Source organism: Suricata suricatta, chromosome 14, assembly GCF_006229205.1.
Source record: "Suricata suricatta isolate VVHF042 chromosome 14, meerkat_22Aug2017_6uvM2_HiC, whole genome shotgun sequence".
Lineage (NCBI taxonomy): Eukaryota > Metazoa > Chordata > Mammalia > Carnivora > Herpestidae > Suricata > Suricata suricatta.
The window spans coordinates 64,411,116-64,430,970 of record NC_043713.1 but is presented as its reverse complement, the minus strand read 5'-3'; the positions used below and the strand labels follow the sequence as shown (position 1 = coordinate 64,430,970).

At 48.9% G+C, this 19,855-nt stretch overlaps 1 protein-coding gene and 1 long non-coding RNA gene across 2 annotated transcripts in view; one reads left to right on the top strand and one right to left on the bottom strand.

The window, feature by feature from the left end:
• The window catches only part of LOC115277877, a 25,671-nt gene extending 6,140 nt beyond the window's left edge, over positions 1 to 19,531 (top strand). The window contains exons 2-3 of the long non-coding RNA XR_003902551.1: positions 18,166 to 18,298; positions 19,236 to 19,531. This is a non-coding gene — a long non-coding RNA (uncharacterized LOC115277877). The remainder of the gene's footprint in view (positions 1 to 18,165; positions 18,299 to 19,235) is intronic.
• MYO18B (myosin XVIIIB) overlaps positions 1 to 19,855 on the bottom strand; it is a 258,552-nt gene that overhangs the window by 125,550 nt on the left and 113,147 nt on the right. The window contains exons 26-28 of the mRNA XM_029922290.1: positions 5,637 to 5,756; positions 5,218 to 5,326; positions 1,348 to 1,472 (exon numbers count right to left, since the gene is read on the bottom strand). Of these exons, the coding sequence (XP_029778150.1) occupies positions 1,348 to 1,472; positions 5,218 to 5,326; positions 5,637 to 5,756 (354 nt within the window). The remainder of the gene's footprint in view (positions 1 to 1,347; positions 1,473 to 5,217; positions 5,327 to 5,636; positions 5,757 to 19,855) is intronic.

Below are 19,855 nucleotides of genomic sequence, written 5' to 3'. Positions count from 1 at the left end.
AATACGGGTGATTGGAGAATGCAAAACAGGCAATGAGGTCAAACTATCCCTACCTTCACTTAGAAAACACTAGGTACAAATATATTATATCTGTAATGTCCAGCTGCACATTCAAGAAAGAAAGGAAAATTTGGAGATTTCCAAAATGTAGAGGACACAAGACAAAAACAATAATCATAGTTGCCAACACTCTGGCAGTCAGGTGGAGGAGAAGATGAGCAGTAGAAAGATCCAGAAATAATGCTAAGGATAATGGCTGGGTTTGAATGGCCTGATAGAGACAAGAGATAAAGCCTCGGGAGCCCAGAGGATGGGAAGTTGGAATAAAGACCCTTGCATTAAGTTAGGACTCTCCAAGAGCTGGACATCAGGGTGCGGGGACAGGAAATGATCCACCCATTGGCCTGGGGGTGGTCAGAAAGCCTGGTGCACTCTGGCCCTGGGTGGGGGATAAATTCATCTGATAAGAAATCAAAACCCCAGGTCTGTGTCTCAGGTGCATTTAGTGCTCCAAGTGGCACTTTGCACATGTTGCAAAAGTCTGAAATGGAGAGAATGTCACATAGTCTCAGGAGCTGCTATAGAAGACAAGGCAAAAGTGTTCCTTCTAGAGAAACACACCCACAATCCCGTTAACATAGAACTGCCATGAAAATCAGTAAAAATATTTAAAGATCAACTGACAATACAAAATAACACACACACACACACACACACACACACACACACACAAAATTTACTGTAAGCAAGGAAGAAAAAGGAACATCCCACCATGTGGGCCACCTAGGTTCCCATGGCAGGAGTTGAGGGGTGGGCTGAAGATGAGCTCACACTCAAAATTTACAAAACACTCAAGAAAATGATCTGCCCTGAAAGTCAGCATAATTTGCAATAATAAAACAGTATAAAAGAGACTCTGAAAGATCTCCTGGCTGCAGGGTGACAGATGGCTGGGGGAAGAGGTTGGAGCCAAGGAGATCAAGCAGGAGGCCGTTGCTCTGGTCTAGATGAGATGGAGGTGGCAGATTAGAGGCAAGGGGCACAGGTTACATACAATGTAACGATTCTAAGGGCATGTTACAATGACTTCATAGAGGAGAAAGATCTATGGCCCAGAATCTGAGGTTCTTTATTCTAGATTCTTTCCCCATGCAGAACATGCACATGTAGACAAAGTATTTCCTGTCTCCATGGTGACTTGCATTTGTAACAGCAGTCAAGGTACAAAACCATGAAATGGGAGTGCCCTCTTTCACCCTCCCCAGGATCAGCCAATACCTTGAACAGTGGAGGTAGGAACTTGCCCCATTGACATTCTTGGCCCCCAGACCAGCTGCTCCCTCTTACCTTCTGCTCCAGCTCTTTCCTGGATGTCAGCTCTGAGTCCAGCCTCTCCTCAAATTGCTGCAGACGCTTCCGCAGGAACTCATTCTCCATCTGAGCACAGTCGAAGCGCATTTGCCACTCATCCGCTATTTGACAAAGTCAGGGAGGCCAGGATGGGAGGCTAAGTGAGTGATGGTGGTTCTCTCACACTCTTTGAGCTCTTTGAGCGTACTTTCACAGTATAGAGTTCCTGAGAATTGATCTTGGACTTTAGGTTAAGAAATTCTGCTTTATGTCCAAATTTTCTTTTTAAAAAAATACTTCTTGCAGGTAGTCTGTTCTGACCTCTCTAGTTGTCTGAAGCCATTGGCTGTTCACTATTCTAAGCTTCATTTCTTTATACCTTTCAATTCCTCTACAAGCACACATATACTTTCCTTTTTCCATGGAAATCCCATGACCATTGAGGTCAGGAGAGCTGTTTAGTCATTTATAGATCCTCAGCTCCCTCTACGAGTGTCCCCTTCACACACAGAAGATTCCACCTTACATGTTGATACAACGTCACCAACTGGAATCACCTTACTGGCCAACCACCTTGGGTGGGAGTGTACATAAGCAGTGACTATTGGTTAAAGTAATTAAAAAACAAATCATTAAATAATAATTAAGAATTTACTGAATACACAGCAACAGAGACATTGGTCCCAAGTTGTCTCTCTGAAGCAATGGAACAATCCCTTGATTTGGTAAAAAAATAATAATAATAAATAAATAAATCACTTGCTGATGTGATGAAAACTGCCTGAATAGAATGGGCTAGAGCAGGTAGGATGTCTTTAGATTACCTGAGTAATAGAGTAATATTCCTTAGGGTAATGGAGCTGTGGGAGACATTCCAAGTGTGGCCAGCTGAAGAGAGAGACTTCATCCATCCCTCCCTCCATCCATCCATCCATTTCTCCATCCACCCATCCATTCATCTCTTCATCCATCCATCCTCCCTCTATCCCTCCTTCATCCATCCCATCTATCCATCACATATTGTTCAATTTTCCATGAAATGCCCACTGAGCAGCATTACTCTACACCAGGCACAAGGGATAATGAAATAAATAAAAAATCACGCTATCTTCCAGCAGAATCTAGTGGGGGAGACAACATACAAAAAGACAGCTGCCAATCTAGCATGATCAGAGCTCTCATCAGGCAAGTTTATGGAAATCCAGAAGAGAATTCAAACTCATAAGAGCAACAAATGTTTTTGTTCATAATTGTGTCCGCAGGACCTACTACAATGCCTAGCATATCATAAATGCTTCAGAACTTTCACTGGACAGGTGATGGATGTTAGGGCGGATGGTGAGGTGGATACCTGGATGGATGGATGGATGGGTGGATGGATGGAGGGAAGCAAGGAAGGAAGGGAGGGAGGAAAGATGAAAGGAAGGAAGGAAAGGAGGAAGGAAGGAAGTAGGGAGGGAGGAAGAGAGGGAGGGAGGGAGGGAGGGAGGATGGATGGATGTTTGGACAGATGGTAGGACTTAGGTCTTAGAAGAGGTGACCCCAACAGGGATTCCCACATAAATAACCCAAACAGGATGATATAATTGTAAGGAGTTGGAATTTGTTCAATTTCCACTAAGGTAAACAATATCATAGTAGGAAAAGAATCCTATCTCTCTACCAGGAAAAAACCTCTCAAATAGCAAATAGCTGCAAAAGGAAGAAAAATCAGAAAGCATTTCTGCAGCAGCACATGTGTTCTGTGCTAAGATGGGCTACAGAGCAGGGGTATGAGTAGAGGAGGAAACTGTTCTCCATTCTTCCAGGCTAATTTCTACCAAAGGCCCTCCCTGGGGTGGGAGCCATTTCTTAAAAAATAATTTTTTAATGTTCATTTATTCAGAGAGTGAGAGAGCACATGAGCAGGGGAGGGGCAGAGAAAGAGGGAGAGAGAGAATCCCAAGCAGGCTCCATCCTGTCAGTGCAGAGCCCTATATGGGTTTTGATCCCACAAACCCTGAGATAATGACCTGAGCTGAAATCAAGAGTCAGAGGCTTAAACGACCTAGCCTCCCAGATGCCCCAGTGGGGTTGTTCTTATCAGTACATATAACTCAGCCCTTTGTTACCATCTTTCCTGGACCTACCTGACTTCCCCATTTCTACTGCAAATTTCTTGAGAGCAGGGCCCATCTAAAATTCTTCTGGAGTCCCCTGCCCCCCGCATCCTGCCCAGTGCTGGCTGTGTACCCTAAAGGGCCTCTTCAAACACCCCACCAAGCATGGTGGGAAAAGCAGCCATGTGTTTCATAATTGATACTCCAGCTTGATCCACTGAGGGGGTGGAGGGGACATGGCTCTGGTGTGATTAAAGTGTTTTATGGCTCCTTTTGACTTTCCTATATTTAAAAAATTTCCCATAATGAGCATGTATTGCTTTCCTAATGAAAAACAAAATATTTGTGGATTGGCTTCCTGGACGAACCTCCAGGGCTAAGAGCCTGTATAACATCGTGATGAATGTGCTCGTGAGCTGAGCACACGTCCCCCCCCATTCAGTTCCCTGATCCTCGCAGAGGAAAACAGACTGGGGTTCTCGGGGTGTCATCAGTCCCAGTCAGATGGAACAGGGGCCACGCCTTTCTGGGGGGAGCTTTGCTGTCCTACCTCCCGGTTCTGTAAAAACCCATTTCCTCTCTCTCTCCGCTTGTACAGAGTGTCGTGTGCCAGAGACCCCCAAACTCTTCCGTAAATGCCTGCCTCGGGGGGAAGGGGGGGAGCCAGGAAGCGAGGAAGCAGGAGTGGAGTGAAAAGCAAATGCACTTTGCCTCTTCACCGCCTCCTGACCTCCGTTCCTCTGAGCGTCCCTGACGTTTCTAGGGCATTAATCCTCTGGGGGCATTGAAGAAGGGACGTCAACACTTTATAAAAGCTGACAGACACACGGGGCATCCTTGTCACCTGACTCATTTAGGCTGGGCAGAGGAGCTGACAGAGATGTCACCATGCCCACTGAGCCATGCGATGTGTCTCCAGGAAACTCTGTAAGCCGGACACCACCAGAAAACTCCGGCTCCACTGAGCACACCTACTGCTGGGCAATTCAGGGGCCCCACCTGGGGATGATGTGGGGCACCTGGGTGGCTCAGCCTTGATTTCTGCTCAGGTCATGATCTCACAGTTCGTGAGTTTGAGCCCCTCATTGGGCTCTGTGCTAACAGTGTGGAGTCTGCTTGAGGTTCTCGCTCTCTCTTTCTCTCTCTGCCCCTCCCCTGGTCTCTCTCTCTCTCTCTCTCTCTCTCTCTCTCTCTCTCTCTCAAAAATAAACATTTTTTAGATGGGGTTGGTAGTAGTTTCTGCTCCACAGCTTATGAACACGGTTAGTGACCCCACTATAGCATTAGTAGTATCAGTAAAGTTGCCATGCACGTGGCTAGCCACTTCCCATCAATCACCCAGGACTCCATCTATTTGAAAGGTGAGCAAGTTGGATTCTAGATTCCACTCCATAGGTTCTGCTTTTAACCACTGAAATGCCTTGCCTAAAATCCACATCATTTATATCAAAAATATTCACATAATTATAGAGGTGCTGTGCCATAGAGCCATTGTTGCTTTGATCATTCTTTGCATTATCACTAAGCTGGACCTATCACGTTGATAAGGGACCATCCGGGATATTGTTGGGTTCTCTGTTTAATGTCTGCACTAGACCGGATGCTCCAGGAGGGCAGGGCTCTGCCAAAATGTCAGCCCCGAATGCAGCCTCTAGAACATAGTAAGTGCTTGGAGTGAATGAATGAACGAGCTGATGAATGAAAGAATGGAACAGAGAGACAGCATCTTTCCACCCCTGTCTAATCCCAAGGGTCCCGAGTGACTTACCTCCTCCCGTGTGGCTCCTTTCCAAGTCACTCAGCTGAATTTTCTGCTGGGCTTCCTCCAACTGCTTCTGCACTTCCCCCAACTTCTTCTGGACTTGTTCATACTTGTTCTGGAAGAAGGGGCCCAGGCTATGAAACTGGAGCCCAAGACAGCCTGGGCCTGGCCCTCTCCCCCATGGCGGCTTGGGAACCTAGGACTGTCTACACCCCGACATAGTCCTCATCCAGGGCACCTCCAAGGACAAGGATTAGGAAGACGTGAATGTCCTCCAAGACCTTGAACAGGAGAGTCAATAAGCCAGCGTATCTTGCTCATAGGCTTACTGCTCCCCTATGTGAGCAGGCAGGGAGGCGGGTGGACCCAATGGCTCCCAGCCACCCTGTTCAGCCACACCCTGCCACCACCCCTGGGCCACCCACCTTCAGCTCCTGGACCTCCCGGACGGCACGGAGCCGCTCTGCCTGCTCAGTCTCCAGCACCTGGCAGGCCACGTCCCCTTTGAAGTGCTCGTCGGTGAGCTCTGTGGTCAGTTCAGCAATCTGGGATGGGAGGGTTAAAACAGGGCCACTGGTGTGAGGGGACGCCGACGCTCCTCCCCCAAGGCACCCTCCGCAGGACCACCCCCGGACAAATAACTTGCTCTTGTGGCAAAATGGCAGCTCCGTGTAACAGGTGGTTCAGAGAGTGGTCGTCAGAATGTTACTGGTGTCGACGTGTTAGAATTCTGGGCTCAATACTCACTGGCTGTGTGACCCTGAACCATGCATGATGCCTCTCTGATTCTTGGTTTCCTCAGCTTTAAAGGGTGGGGCATAACTTATAGAACTGTCTTAACCATTAAAGGAGATCATCTACATAAAGTTAGGACAGTGCTGGTACATAGTAAATGCTCACTTAAAAAAAAGGTTATCCTAGGGGCACCTGGGTGGCTCAGTTGGTGGAGTGTCTAACTCTTGGTTTCAGCTCAGGTCACGATACCACGGTGGTGGGATTGAGCCCCACATTGGGCTCCACGCTGAGTGGGGAGTCTGCTTAATACTCCTTCTCTCCCTCTGTCCCTCCCCCTGCTCGCTCTCTGTCTTAAAAAAAAATTAAAGAAAAGTTGTCCTAGCAGAAACTCTCCTTACCCATCCTTCGGTGAGCCATTTTGCTGGGCTGGCCTTAGTAAGACACGCTGGTGCTCACCACACAGGACCGCCCTCAGCTAGGAAACCTCTCTCGGCTCCCCGGGGTCTGCCTGCCTCTGCCAGGGGACGGCCCTGCACACTGGGCTGGCTGTGTGCCCTCCCCGCACATGTATGCCCGCCTGTCACATTCCTGCTGTAATTACTGATTCCATTAGCTGTTCCATATGCCTATAAAATATGACCGGACAGGGAGTTTTCATGAGAACTAAATGGAATGCTTTGGAAGAAATAATACAAGTGAGTTGCTTCTTAAAACTCTTAAAATACACGGGGTGTCAGTCGGTTAGGTTTCCAACTTCAGCTCAGCTCATGATCTCAGTTCTTGAGTTCAGGCCCCGCATCGGGATCTCTGCTGTCAGCACAGAACCCGCTTCAGATCATGTCTCTCTCTGTCCTTCCTCTTCTCTCTCTCTTTCCCAAAAACAAATAAACATTTTTTAAAAACTCTTAATATTTGGTTTTGTTAATGTCTATTTATTTTTGAGAGAATGAGAGACAGAGTGGGAGTGGGAGAGGGGCAGAGAAAGAGGGAGGGGGAATATCCCAAGCAGGCTCCACGCTCAGCATGGACCCCAATAGGGGGCTCGATCTCACGACCACAAGATCACAACCTGAACTGATATCAAGAGTCAGACGTTCAACAGACATGAGCCACCAAGGTGCCCCCAAACTCCTAAAATTCTAATTAAAATACATCTGTTTTGTCAAATAGTTTCAGATGCAAACTTATTTTAAAAAACAATTTAAAAATTAGGTTTCTGCATTCAAACTACTTTGCCATTTGCTCCGCTTTAATGAAATCAAAACTGGAAACCACATGGTCATGTATTAGGGCCGTGGGTTAAGAAAGGAAGAAATGAGTCTTGAAGCAAGCACTCATACGCTAAAGGCTGTGGTCATATCCCAGAAACAGTGAGTTGTAGTCATGTTTGGAGGCAAAAATAAAAATGTTTATATTTTAATGAATTCCCAGTTGCACCGACTTTTTTCCTCATCAGTGATGCCAAATGGGTCATGGCTTCTGTGTTATTGTCCCAAAGTGTAGCCTTCCAGGTTTAAGGCTAGGCCAAAGCAAGTGAAGAGAAAACCAGTATGTGGACTGTTTCTGCCCAAGAGGCTTAGAAATGACCTGACGCAGAAGGGTTGCTCGGGAAACAGAGACTCCCGCCATGGGACAGTGGTCAAAGTCGAGAGACAGGGGAGGAAAAAAAAACCAATAGAAGTAAGGCATGGGGTTCAAGTCCAGACACATTGCATGACCTTGGACACATCTCTTGAGCTGTGAAATGCACTGCATTAGGGAATGTCTATTGTCCTCTGGCATTCCCATCTGATGCCACAAACGGCGTGACCGAAGATGTCTACAGGCTTCACGCTCCCATCAGACCCTGGGTGTGGCACCAAGGAGGACTGTGGGGTGTGTCACAGACACTAAGCACGGAATCCAGCTGCCCATATCCGCCCCCCAGCTAGTTCCCATCAGTGCCATCAGACCGTCAGCTCACAGGAGGTCTCAAAAATCATTCCTCTGTCCCACGAGGAAGGAAGATGAAAATCTATGTTTTGACATGAACAAAACCCCCAAGATATATTGCCAACAGTGGAGGAGAAAAACAAAGGTGCAGAACAGGATGTCTGACACGTTCTCGTTTTTGTTTTGTTTGTACTTGTATAGAAAGAGGCACTCCCTGATGGTTGATAGGGGTTTTTTCTTTTTTTTCAGAAGGGTGAGGGCTCTCAGGGGATACTGGATTCTCTGTGGTGCATCTCTGAACTGCTGGTAATCAGAGGAGCACAAAACAAAAGAAATACCTTTAAAAAAAAAATAATCTCCCAAAATGGAGCTGCAAAATAAACCAGAGTTGCTGCTCTGCACATTGTATGTCGCCCAGCCCATTGGCTTCCAGTCTCGGTGACCACACCAGTGACTGCACAGACCTACCAGCGTCTTTCAATAGAAAGGAGGAGGGAGGGTCCGTTCAGATTTTCTATCTCTTCCCATTTGAATTTTGGTAGTGCATGTGTGTTTAGGCATTTGCCCATTTCTTCTAGGTTGTCCAAGTTGTTGGCATATAATTTTTCATAGTATTCCCTGATGATTGCTTGTATTTCTGAGGGATTGGTTGTAAGAGATCCATTTTCATTCATGATTTTGTCTATTTGGGTATTCTCTCTTTTCTTTCTGAGGAGCCTGGCTAGAGGTTTATCAATGTTGTTTATTTTTTCAAAAAAACAACTATTGGTTTCATTGGACAAAGGGCTAGTATCCAAAATCTACAAGGAACTCACCAAACTCCATACCCGAAAAATGAATAATCCAGTGAAGAATCCAAAAAACAAATAATCCAGTGAAGAAGACATGAATAGACACTTCTCCAAAGAGGACATCCAGATGGCCAATAGGCACATGAAATGATGCTCAGCGTCACTCAGCATCAGGGAAATACAAACCAAAACCACACTGAGATACCACCTCATGCCAGTCAGAGTGGCTAAAATCAAGAGAATATAGATGCTGGCAAAAATGTGGAGATATGGGCGCCCTCCTACACTGTTGGTGGGAATGTAAACTGGTGCAGCCACTCTGGAAAACAGTGTGGAGGTTCCTCAACAAACTATCAGTAGAACTCCCCTATGACCCAGCAATAGCACTGCTAGGGATTTACCCAAGGGATACAGAAGTGCTGATGCATAGGAGCACATGTACCTCAATGTTTACAGCAGCAATGTCAACAATAGCCAAAACATGGAAAGAACCTAAATGTCCATCACCTGATGAATGGATCAAGAAGATGTGGTATATATACACAATAGAGTACTACATGGCAATGAGAAAGAATGAAATCTGGCCATTTGTAGCAAAGTGGATGGACCTCGAGGGTGTAATGCTAAGCGAAATAAGTCAGGTGGAGAAGGACAGACACCATATGTTTGCACTCACAGGTCTAACAGGAGAAACTTAACAGAGGACCATGGAGGGGGGCGGGGAAAAAGAGTTAGGAAGAGGGAGGGAGGCAAACCTTGAGAGACTCTTGAATACTGAGAACAAACTGAGGGCTGAAGAGAGAGGGGCGGAGCCAAGGGGGTGATGGACATGGAGGAGGGCACTGGCAGGGAAGAGCACTTGGTGTTATATGGAAACCAACTTGACAAACTATATTTAAAGAAAGAAAGAAAAGAGGGAGGAGGGAGGGGAGAAGAGGCTTAGGGGGAGGATTCTGAAGTCACACAGCAAGTGAGTGGCAGAGCTGGGACAGGAGCCCAGACCCCTCTGGTCTGGGTAACACTTACCCAGCCAGAGGCTCTCTGGGGGCACACGCGGCTGTCTCGGGCGGGGCTTCCTCTGGCTGCTGCTCACACTGTCCTGTTTAGAGTGTCCTGGGGAAAACCCCCGCACTGCGCCACCCGGGATGTTTGTTAAAATGTAAAGCCCAGTAGTCCCAGAACGCCCACCTGTAATCTCTGCAGTGGGACCCGGGGGTCTCAAGTTCCACACACTCCACGACCGAGTTTCAGATTGACTGCCATATGGGTGGCTGGGCGGCTCAGTCGGTCAAGAGTCCGACTCTTGGTATCCGCTCGGGTCTTGATCTTGAGGCTCGTGGGTCTGGCAGTGCGGAGCCTGCTTGGGATTCTCTCTCTTTCCCTCCCTCTCTCTGCCCCTCCCCTGCTCGGGCTCTCTCTCACTCTCAAAAAAGTTAATAAATAAGTAAACTTTAAAAAAAGAACTACTGTCATAGAAATTGACAGAACCACCTCCTAATCTTGGCTTCACACCTGGCCCTAGATGGGTTGGATTTCTTCACGGGCACACCCAGCATTGGCGCTGGAGAAGCGATCGTTAGCACGGGCACTGAGCACAGGCTGGCGTGATCCAGGAACGCCCCCAATCACACCCCTGATCCCACCTGTGCATCCTTGCCAATCAGCATCGATCCCAAACTCCGGGATTGTGTTCCCTCCGCCTTAGACAATTAGTGTGAAATTTAATTTGTGCTAATCAGCTTGAGCAAAGGGAGCACAAAATTAATTTAATGCATTAATTTTGAGTTCTACACAATCCAAGTCTGGAGCCCAAAGGACAATTAGTCCTTTCAGATTAGGGAAATGACGGACACTTTTCAGAGTCGAGTCGCCCCTGACCTTCCCCTCTCCCCACAAATCCTTCTCCCTTCTCACATGTCGGGGCCCAAGGGCTTTATTCACAGAGGTGAGAGGTGGGCACCACGCCCAGAGTTATTAGGTGAATGCAAAATGAAAACCAATTTAATGAGGGGAGAGCCTGGCTTGCAAATCCAGAAGGGTCCTTGCAGATTACTCAAGGACCAATTAACTAAAAATTATTCTGAAAACCTCCCTAGATCCACCTTTTAAGCCAAATCATCAGAAATTCTCTTTCTACTTAGGGACAAGGACTCCAAAAGTCCGCCAGAGAACAGGGGACAGACATGAATAAATTTGCTATACATGTTGCATCGAGTCAAATAGAAGCAATACCTATCCCATACCCTGGCATCATTGCAGCCTGAGGGAGACGATGGTAACAAAAAATTTGATGGGCGTTAAATGCTGAGCAACGTGGGACGCTTTGGGCTGTCACTGTCATGAACTGTGTTCCAGGCCCTGCCTTCAAGGGTCTTCCTGTCGAGCTGGGGAGACAGACGCACAGGTGGAGGACCTCCATGCCGGAGCCCAGCCCTGTCCTTGGTTCTGATATTCAAGAGTTCCAAAAACTCCCCAAATCATCTGGTCAATAGAGACCAGACAGTGGCCTTTCACTGTATGCCTGTACTTCTCAACGTAATGAAAAGAATTGGTTCATTAGAAGCCCTTGCAGGAGGGACGCCTGGGTGGCTCAGTCAGTTAAGCGTCCGACTTTGGCTCAGGTCATGATCTCACGGCTCATCGGTTTGAGCCCCGTGTCAGGCTCTGTGCTGACAGCTTGGAGTCTGGAGCCTGCTTCAGATTCTGTGTCTCCCTTTCTCTCTGCCCCTCACCCACTGTGCTCTGTCTCTGTGTCTCTCAAAAATAAGTAAATGTAATAAAAGTTAAGAAAAAAAAAAACGCTGCAGGAGAAATAGCTCACACTCATTGGATGCTGGGGAGAGGTGTGCTAATCTCCCGCCCTATGCCTGTCAAATGCCTTAGGAGGAGGAGATTTTTGCCATTCCCTTTCCACAGCACTGAAAACTGAGGCATTGAGTGGTGAAATGATTTGTTCAAGGGCATGGCTGATAAGTCACATGGGGGAGTTCAGCTGGGAAGCCTGAATCCCAGGTCCTGACGGTAATTACAGCGCCGTCCTGGCCACGTTCGCCACCTGACTCGATGCTGGTGTTGGGGGCCGACAGTGCAGGAGCCCTGGTGTGCCTGGAGCAGACCGGGAGGTGTGGATCGGGAAGGGAGGTGAAACAGCCGGCTGGGTGTGGTTCAAAGGCAAGCTCACCCACCCCCGAGGCGCCATGACCCAAGGGAGCTTTACGGAGCCCCCTCAGAAGGGAAGCGCCATCCCCGTCAACCTGAGCAATTAAGAGAACAAATGGAAAATAAAATCAGAAAAAGAGGGGATGGGAGAAAATAGAAATCAATAGGCAGAGGGTATGTCCAGCGGCAGGGCCAGCTGGCTGGTGTGCTGTGTGCTTGTCAAGGAGATTAAGCCGGAGCTTCAGTCTCGCGCTCTCTGCCCCCGAAGCTGCCTGGGTCATTAGGGGAAACTCAGAACAAATCTCCAGCTTCCTGGCAGCTCCAGGGCTCCCCAGAGACTCCTCCTGAGCACCCGTGCAAGACCACCTTGTGTGTGTCTCATCACAGCTGTGGGCACACCACCTGCTCCTAAGTGATGGTAATAGTTACCTTAAAAATAAATCACGACCACAGGGGTGTCTGGGGGGCTCAGTCGGCTGCGTGTCTGGCTCTTGACTTGAGCTCAGGTCATGATTTCATGGTTTGTGGGATCGAATCCCAACTCAGGCTCTTTGCTGACAGCGTGGAGCCTGCTTGGGATTCCCTCTCTCCCTTTCTCTCTGCCCCCTCCTGCTCTCTCGCTCTCATAAAATACCTAAATAAATAGAATAAAAATAATAATAATCACTACCCCAGAGAGGGCTTCACTCGGGTCCGGCCCAGGGTGGCCCACGGGACTTTCACAGCAGCACGGAGAGCTGGGCGCTGACTCTGCCACAGTGCAGACGAGGACCTGAGGTGCCAGGGCACGGACATTCCCCCAGGGACCCACAGCCGGCTGGTGGCAGAGCTGGATGGGAATCAGGCAGCCTGGCTCCAGAGCCTTCACTCCTGGCCGTGCCTTCCAAATGCCTCATGGGGGCTCACAGAATATATGCTGAGGAAATTAACAATGTACATGGGAGCCAAGGAGGGAGGGGTCAACAGCCTCTGGCACATCGGCAGGAATGGGGACCAACTTGCAGGTGCGCTGGGGGACATGTCATGCGCCAGAGCAGGGCAACACATCACTGACTGGCCTCGGGGGGACAGGGGCAATTATGGGCTTTCATGAGCTTTAGAAGGGGTTTTCCAGCATCCCATAGCATCCCCAAAGAGGAAATAACCCCTCTGATGCTGTCACCCACATATCCTGTCTTGAAAAGGTTTTTAGGGGCACCTGGGTGGCTTTGTCGGTGAAGTGTCTACTCTTGATCTCGACTGGAGTCATGATCTCACAGTTTGTGGGTTCGAGCCCCGCATTGGGAGTCTGCTTGGAGTTCTTTCTCTCTCTCTCCCTCTCTGCTTCTCCCCCAGCACTCTCTCTCTCTCTCTCTCTCTCTCTCTCTCTCTCTCTCGCCCTACCTTCAGGATGGAGTTCAAAAGTCTCACATGGTTCTCACAGCCCTTGGGATCTGGCCCAGACTCGGGGCCTGACCGCACCCCAAAACCTCCCCACACACAGGAGACCTTCCAATGGCGAGGACAGTGGGTGCCAGCCTGGTCCCCACCCTCTCTCTCTGTTCTTGCTGTGCCCTCTACTTGGAATGCATTACCTCCCCACCTTGTCACCTGGCTGGCTCCAGGCCATCTTAAAGGATGAGCCGCTCCAGGCTCCTCCTCTCTCACAGTCTGTTTGGAGTCAGCCAGACCCCAGCTCAAAGCCCAGCTCTGCTGCTCACCAGCTGTGTGATATTGGACAGATCGCTTTACCTCTCTGGTCTTCACTGTCTTCACCTAGAACATGGGGTACGAACGACACCTTCCTCACCCTTTGATTTGAAGGTAAAATGGGACAAAGCAGATGAAGGATGTATCACAGTTCCTGGCACAGACATGTCACCCATTAAATATTCCTTGAATTACTAAATCCAACATTATTTCATTTATTTTTGCAGTGGGCGCTGCGCGCTTTGAGGGGTATAGAAATAGCCAAGATGCAATCACATATATGTTAGCACTAGCAGAGATGTGGAAAGACCTGCTGTGTAAGCATCAGTGTAATAATTACTTTTTTAAAAAATGTTCATTTATTTTGGAGAGAGAGAGCGTGAGCTGGGGAGAAGCAGAGAGAGAGGGGAACACAGAATCTGAAGCAGCTCCAGGCTCTGAGCTGTCAGCACACAGCCTAAGGGGGTGCTCGAACACACGAACCATGAGATCATGACCTGAGCCGAAGTCGGACACTCAACCAACTGAGCCACTCCGGCGCCGCTCTAATAATTACTTTATACGCACCTCCTCACACCACCCTGCAGAGAGGAACATGGAACATCGCTGTCACCATTTTGCCGACAATGATACGTAGGCTCAGAGCCCAAAGTCCCACTGCAATGAGCACCCAAAGCCCACCGTCCAGACCCACCCTCTGCTCCTGGACCAGATATACCAGTCAGCTTGTCATACCCATCCCTTGTACAGTCGCCAGGTACAAAGTAGGTAGAGAACGCATCATGGCCTGGATTTTTAAATGGGGAAACTGAGGCACACAGGCCAATCCAGCTGCACACTCCACTGTGGGGCCTTAGCTGACCCCACGGTGGTCATTGGTGACACCACCCACACTCTGGCCATAGGACCTCGGCAGCCAGCTTCCCGCCGGAAGGACACTCTACCCAGCATGCCCCAGCAGCCGAGCCCCTGGAGCCCCTGGCACCCTGGGTTAGACAGGCAGCCAGGCTTTCTCGCTCCCCTCGGGATCACGGAGCTGCTGCGCCCGGTCCCCAGAGGTGCGGTATGTGGTCTAGCCCTGGCGGTCAGAAGACATGGTACATGTTCCAGACTCAGTCACCACTGGACCGCACGACTCTTGAAAAGTCACTTCCCTTCTCTCCTGGAGACCAGCTGCTGGCCACACATCATGACCGTCCAGGGCCAAACTCCCCAGCGATTTGCCAACGGACTTTCTGACCTGACTCTCCAGATCCTGCCGTCCCCCCGTTAGATTCTCTCATCTCGGCCGTCCCTTACCAAAAACTGAAAACCCATCAAGCTGACGAGGCCAGACATCTGGAGTGCACGAGCCCGTCTTTTACAATAACTGAATTCTTGGAGGAAAACCTAGAAGACACTCCAGGGAGGGAAGAGGACACCCCTCTTGCCATTTTTACCCCCCGTGCTCCGCAGACATCCAGGAAGTCCCTATGAGAAGACAAGTCCTGCCTTCGTGTGAAAATAAAAAACCCCACTTTGCATCCAGGCAGATTTTGCATGCTTGAGGAGTATTTATAGCCCGCTTCCCGGAGGCTTCTCATCTCCTCTTCTGCTCCTTCGCAAATGAAGCACTTAAATCATTTTGCAATAATGTTGTCTTTTTAATAAGCCTAGTCAAATGGAGTTTCCACTGATGAGGCACAACATGTTTTAGCAACATTTCTATCAGTTGTTTCCCCCGTCAACTGAGACAAGCAGGCAGGGGTGCAGAGGCCGTGAAGGGGGGCAGGGGCGTCTTCACGACGCCTGGCCCAGAGGAGCGTCTGCCTCCCAACTGTTCACAGAAACTCTTCTAAGAACATAGAACTGCATAGAAGGGGATCCCTTCTCTCTGTGCCTCAAAGTGGGGACCCCAGACCGGCGGCGGGTTGGGCATCACTTGATAGCTTGTGGGAAGCGCAGATTCTCCGAGGCCGCCCCAAGCCCCCTGGCTCAGAGCCTCCAGGGCTGGGGACAGCACAAGCACACTCTATCCTAACACACCCGCAGGGGATCATGACCCACTTTCAAGGATGAGAACCACGGGTCTCACGTGGCACATTGCTGCCTTCAGGTTCACCTCGGGGCTCATTAAAAGAAGCAGTGAGTGGTTCCCCTCCCTGAGATTCTCTCCTGGGCCAAGTCCTCGGGAGCTGGGGTGGGGAAGCTCTAAGGTGCACAGGTGATTCTGATGCTCTGTAAAGTATAAAAGCAACTGGTAAAATATATATATATAAATATCATATAAATATCAAAGTGGCTTTCGGGTGGAGGGGAAAGAATTAAAGACCTTCCTTCAAATAAAATCGTTCTTGGGCCCCAGGATGCTACGTTTCCCCCAATCTGAGCTGCCTCTGATTATAAGATGCACCATCATGGGACAAAAGAAAAGAAAGTGCTGTCACTTTTTTAGTGTAAGACGCTAGTGATTGTGGAACCGCAGTGCAATTCCAGGGATGCAGAAAGGTGGGAAATGATGGGCATCCAGAAAATCAGTAAAATACAGAATGAAACTAACAAAGTGTATCTACTCCCGCTGATGCAGGTTTGGGAATTCTGGATCCTTGACCTCTTCTTAGCCCTTTGGCATATCTGAAGAGACTCAGGCCTTCAGAAAATACAACTTCCAGGTAAAAAGGCAAGCCACAGATCAGAGGAAGAGATCCGTGCCTCTTATATCCAACAACTGAACTTAAATCCGTGGTATAGAAAGAGTTGCTACAAATCAATAAGTAAAGCAGTAGCAAATGGCCAAGAGATGTTGAAAGACGGCTTCACCAAAGAGAATAACAAATAACCAAAAACATGAGAAAAAATGCAAATTAAAATCATGGTGTGGGATCATGGGGCAGACTAAATGGAAAGGACAATATCAAGTGATGGTAAGGGTGTGGAGCAACGGAATGTTCACCCACTGCTGCAGGAGGGTAAACTGATACAATCACTTGAGCAAGCCGTTTGTATCCATTAAAACCCAATACAGAAAGCACTTAGAACATGGTGATTCCATGCTTGGTGCACTCCTAACAGAAATGAATGATGCGTGTAGCAAACATGTGGAAGGATGTTCGCAGCAGGCTTATTCATAACGGTTTAAAGCTGGAAAACAACCAAATTCTCATTCAGAGAAGAATGAAGAGGGCTCTGTACACGTGACGGAAAACTATATAGCAGTGGCAATGGATGAGTCATGGCCGCCCCGACGTGGAGGAATGTCACAACATCATATGAAAGAAAGCACACACATGTTTGACTGCATTTGGGTGAAGTTCAAAAACAGGGGGTGGGGAAGAACCTAATCTACAGCATCAGAGGTCAGTTGAGCGGCTACCCTTGGAAGGTAGTGGGGGAAAGGGCCATGACGGGATTGGCAGGGTGGGGGGGGGGGAAGCTGGGAATGTTCTGTGTCTCCATATGATTGCTTTGGTGTGTTCAATTTGTGAAAATTCTTGGAGCCGTGTAGTTACACCTTGTGCACTTTTTTGTATGTTGGACCTTACTATAAAGTTTAAAAAAGAGGAAAAGGGTGGTACCTGGGAGGCTCAGTCGGTTGAGCGTCCGGCTTTGGCTCAGGTCATGATCTCGCGGTTCGTGGGTCCGAGCTCCGCGTCAGGCTCTGTGCTGACAGCTAGCTCAGAGCTTGGAACCTGCTTCAGGTTCTGTGTCTCCCTCTTTCTTTGACCCTCCCCTGCTCATGCTGTCTCTCTCTCAAAAATAAACAAAACATTTAAAAATTTTTAAAAAAAGGAGGAAGAGGAAGAAGAGGAGAAGGAGGGGGAGGGGCGAGGGGAAAAAAATCCTAACAGTCACCTGAATGTGCTTCCTGGAAAAAACTCTGCTTTGCCCCCTAATTAAGATTTTAAGGAATTGATGTCACACCCCTGGCTTGCAGGTCAGAGTGACACCTGCAAAACCTCTCCTGCAGATCCCCTCTTCTTCCAGCTCCTGGGCGAATATCACTGAGGTTGGACTTTCCCATGTCACTTGGTGCCCCTTTCCATGAGGACTCCTAGAAGAAACTCCTCTGATAGCTCAATACCTGGAAAAATTAGTATTATGTCAAGCGACAGGTGTCTGTGCATTTAACCTGGACACAAGTCTACGGAATGCTTGCTTCCCTCTTTGCTTTGGTTGCTAGGAAGCCCAGTGTCAACATTTTGGTTTACCTTTCATGCCTTCATTGGCCCATTGGATGTCTATTCTGCACCAGGGGCTGGGCCAGTAGGATGAGCAAGACATACCCCCTGCCCCTGGGGCCTCGGCAAGCTGGCCACGGGCAGCCGGAGGGGGTTAGAACACATCCACCAGTGTAATAACAGGAAGGCCAGGATCGCAGATCAGAGGGGCCCCACCCACCCTTCTAGGCTAACAAAGACATCTCGGAAGAAGTGCGTCCTGACGGGGTGACAAGGGATGACCAGGCACCGACCACGTGAGGAGGGTGGAGGGAAATATTCCAGGCAGAGGGAACAGCACATGCAAAGTCTGTGAAGCAAGAGCGAGTCTGAGGCTCACGGTAAATTTCTATTTCCTAAGTCTTCCCCCGCATTGTATACGCTCTTCCACCTCGTATTTCCCATTGTTCTGCCTTTCTGAGTTTTGAAAGTTTATCTTATTTTTCCCCCAGGCCCCATACATCCTTTCGGAGCCATGGAGGACACAGAGACACAAACAGCCTGAATATCGAGCAGGTGCTGACACCTGAACGCCTGGTCCAGGTCTCAGGAGCCTGGCTGCCCCCTTCCATCTCCCAGCACTGTGTAAGTCGTAGCGCTAGATGCTAAGGATGTTCGCCTCCTCACTCCCTCCCAGTGTCCCCCGGCCGCAGAGCCCCCCAGCCCCCATGTCCTACAGACAGTTTGTGATGAATTACTGTATCACAGGTCAGCTCAGCGCGAAGGAGTTTTGCAGGAAAGTCACTGAGATTCCCAGCCACGCACGGCTCCCTGACTCTCGCATCGGCCGCTCTGGCATTGCTACTTCCTGCGGGAGAGGTCATGCCGCGTGCCTTCTTGAGCCTTGACTGACACTTGGGCATCATTTCTTCTCCTCTCACAGTATTTTCCATGAGAGGCCATAGACCCATGGGGTAGCCTTTCCACCTGCGTGTCCTAACTCTGTGTGATGTGATGGTCCCTTCCAGGAGTCTCTGACTCTCCCCTGTCTGTGGGAGTGAGACAGAAAACCCTTGGTGGGGAGAGGGGACATGATTACAAGAATGAGGAGGGGTGGAAAAGAGAGAGCCCCCACCCCAAACTTCACTCCAGGTCCCCACAGGAGCCAGCCAGGCTGTCAACCTGGGCTGTCAACATAGGAAGCAGAATGTGTTCTGTGGCCTTGATCATGAACCCAATGATAGCTCCCACCATCCATTTAGCAAACCATTATCAGCCCTGATACCACCACAGGCTCACAGGTGTGGAAAGCTCTAGTTCTGCTCCATGCTGACAAATACTATCCCATGCTGCCTCAGGACCTTTGCACTTGCCATTTCTACTCGTTTCCCCAGATCTGTGCATAGATGACTACACCAAATGACTCAGATCTAGACTCAACCATCTCAGTCCATGGAAGCTTTCCCGGACTGCTGAGGCAAAAACAGCCCCCTCACTGTCACCTCCCCCTGCTTACTATCTGTGGCTCTATACCACCGGAAAGTAGTGTGCTTATTTCTTTACTGTGGTCTGTCTCCCTCAGTTGGCCTGGAGACCTCATGAGGACAGGGACTTTGCCTTCTGCCACGCTGCCTCCGAGGGGGCCAGCTGAACGTCTGCTACCTGGGAGGTCTTCATACTTATTTGCTGAATGGGTGAATAAAACTGGGCTCCATTTGAGCTTCAGTAGGAGCCTGTGAGGTGCCCAGGGCTTCTAAACTCAGCCGAGGATGAGATAGGCAAAGCCCTCACCCGGATGCAAAACTTCAGGGAGTGCCAAGAAACTCAGAGACCAAGATAAATAGCATTCTAATGCAATATTTAAGAAAGTCAAAATTAATGCCAAAAATCTGTGATGAATAAAACATCAAAAATGTAAATGAAGACAGGATCCCACGGTGCCGACTGCCTCCCTCACCCTCACCTTCATCTCAGCCCCCTTGTCCTTCATTTATTTGAAATTTGGGTATTTGGCTCATTGTAGATTTTTTTGCATTAATTTACATTTTAAAGGATACTGCATTGAAATATGATTTATCTTGCTGAGTTTTGGGCGCTCCTTTAAATTTCATGCCACAGGCAAGTGACTTACTAGAGTCCTGGTCCTGAAAACCTCAGCGGAACAGCAAGTTTCTGTGAACGGCTCCTCCGTGATCGACCCGC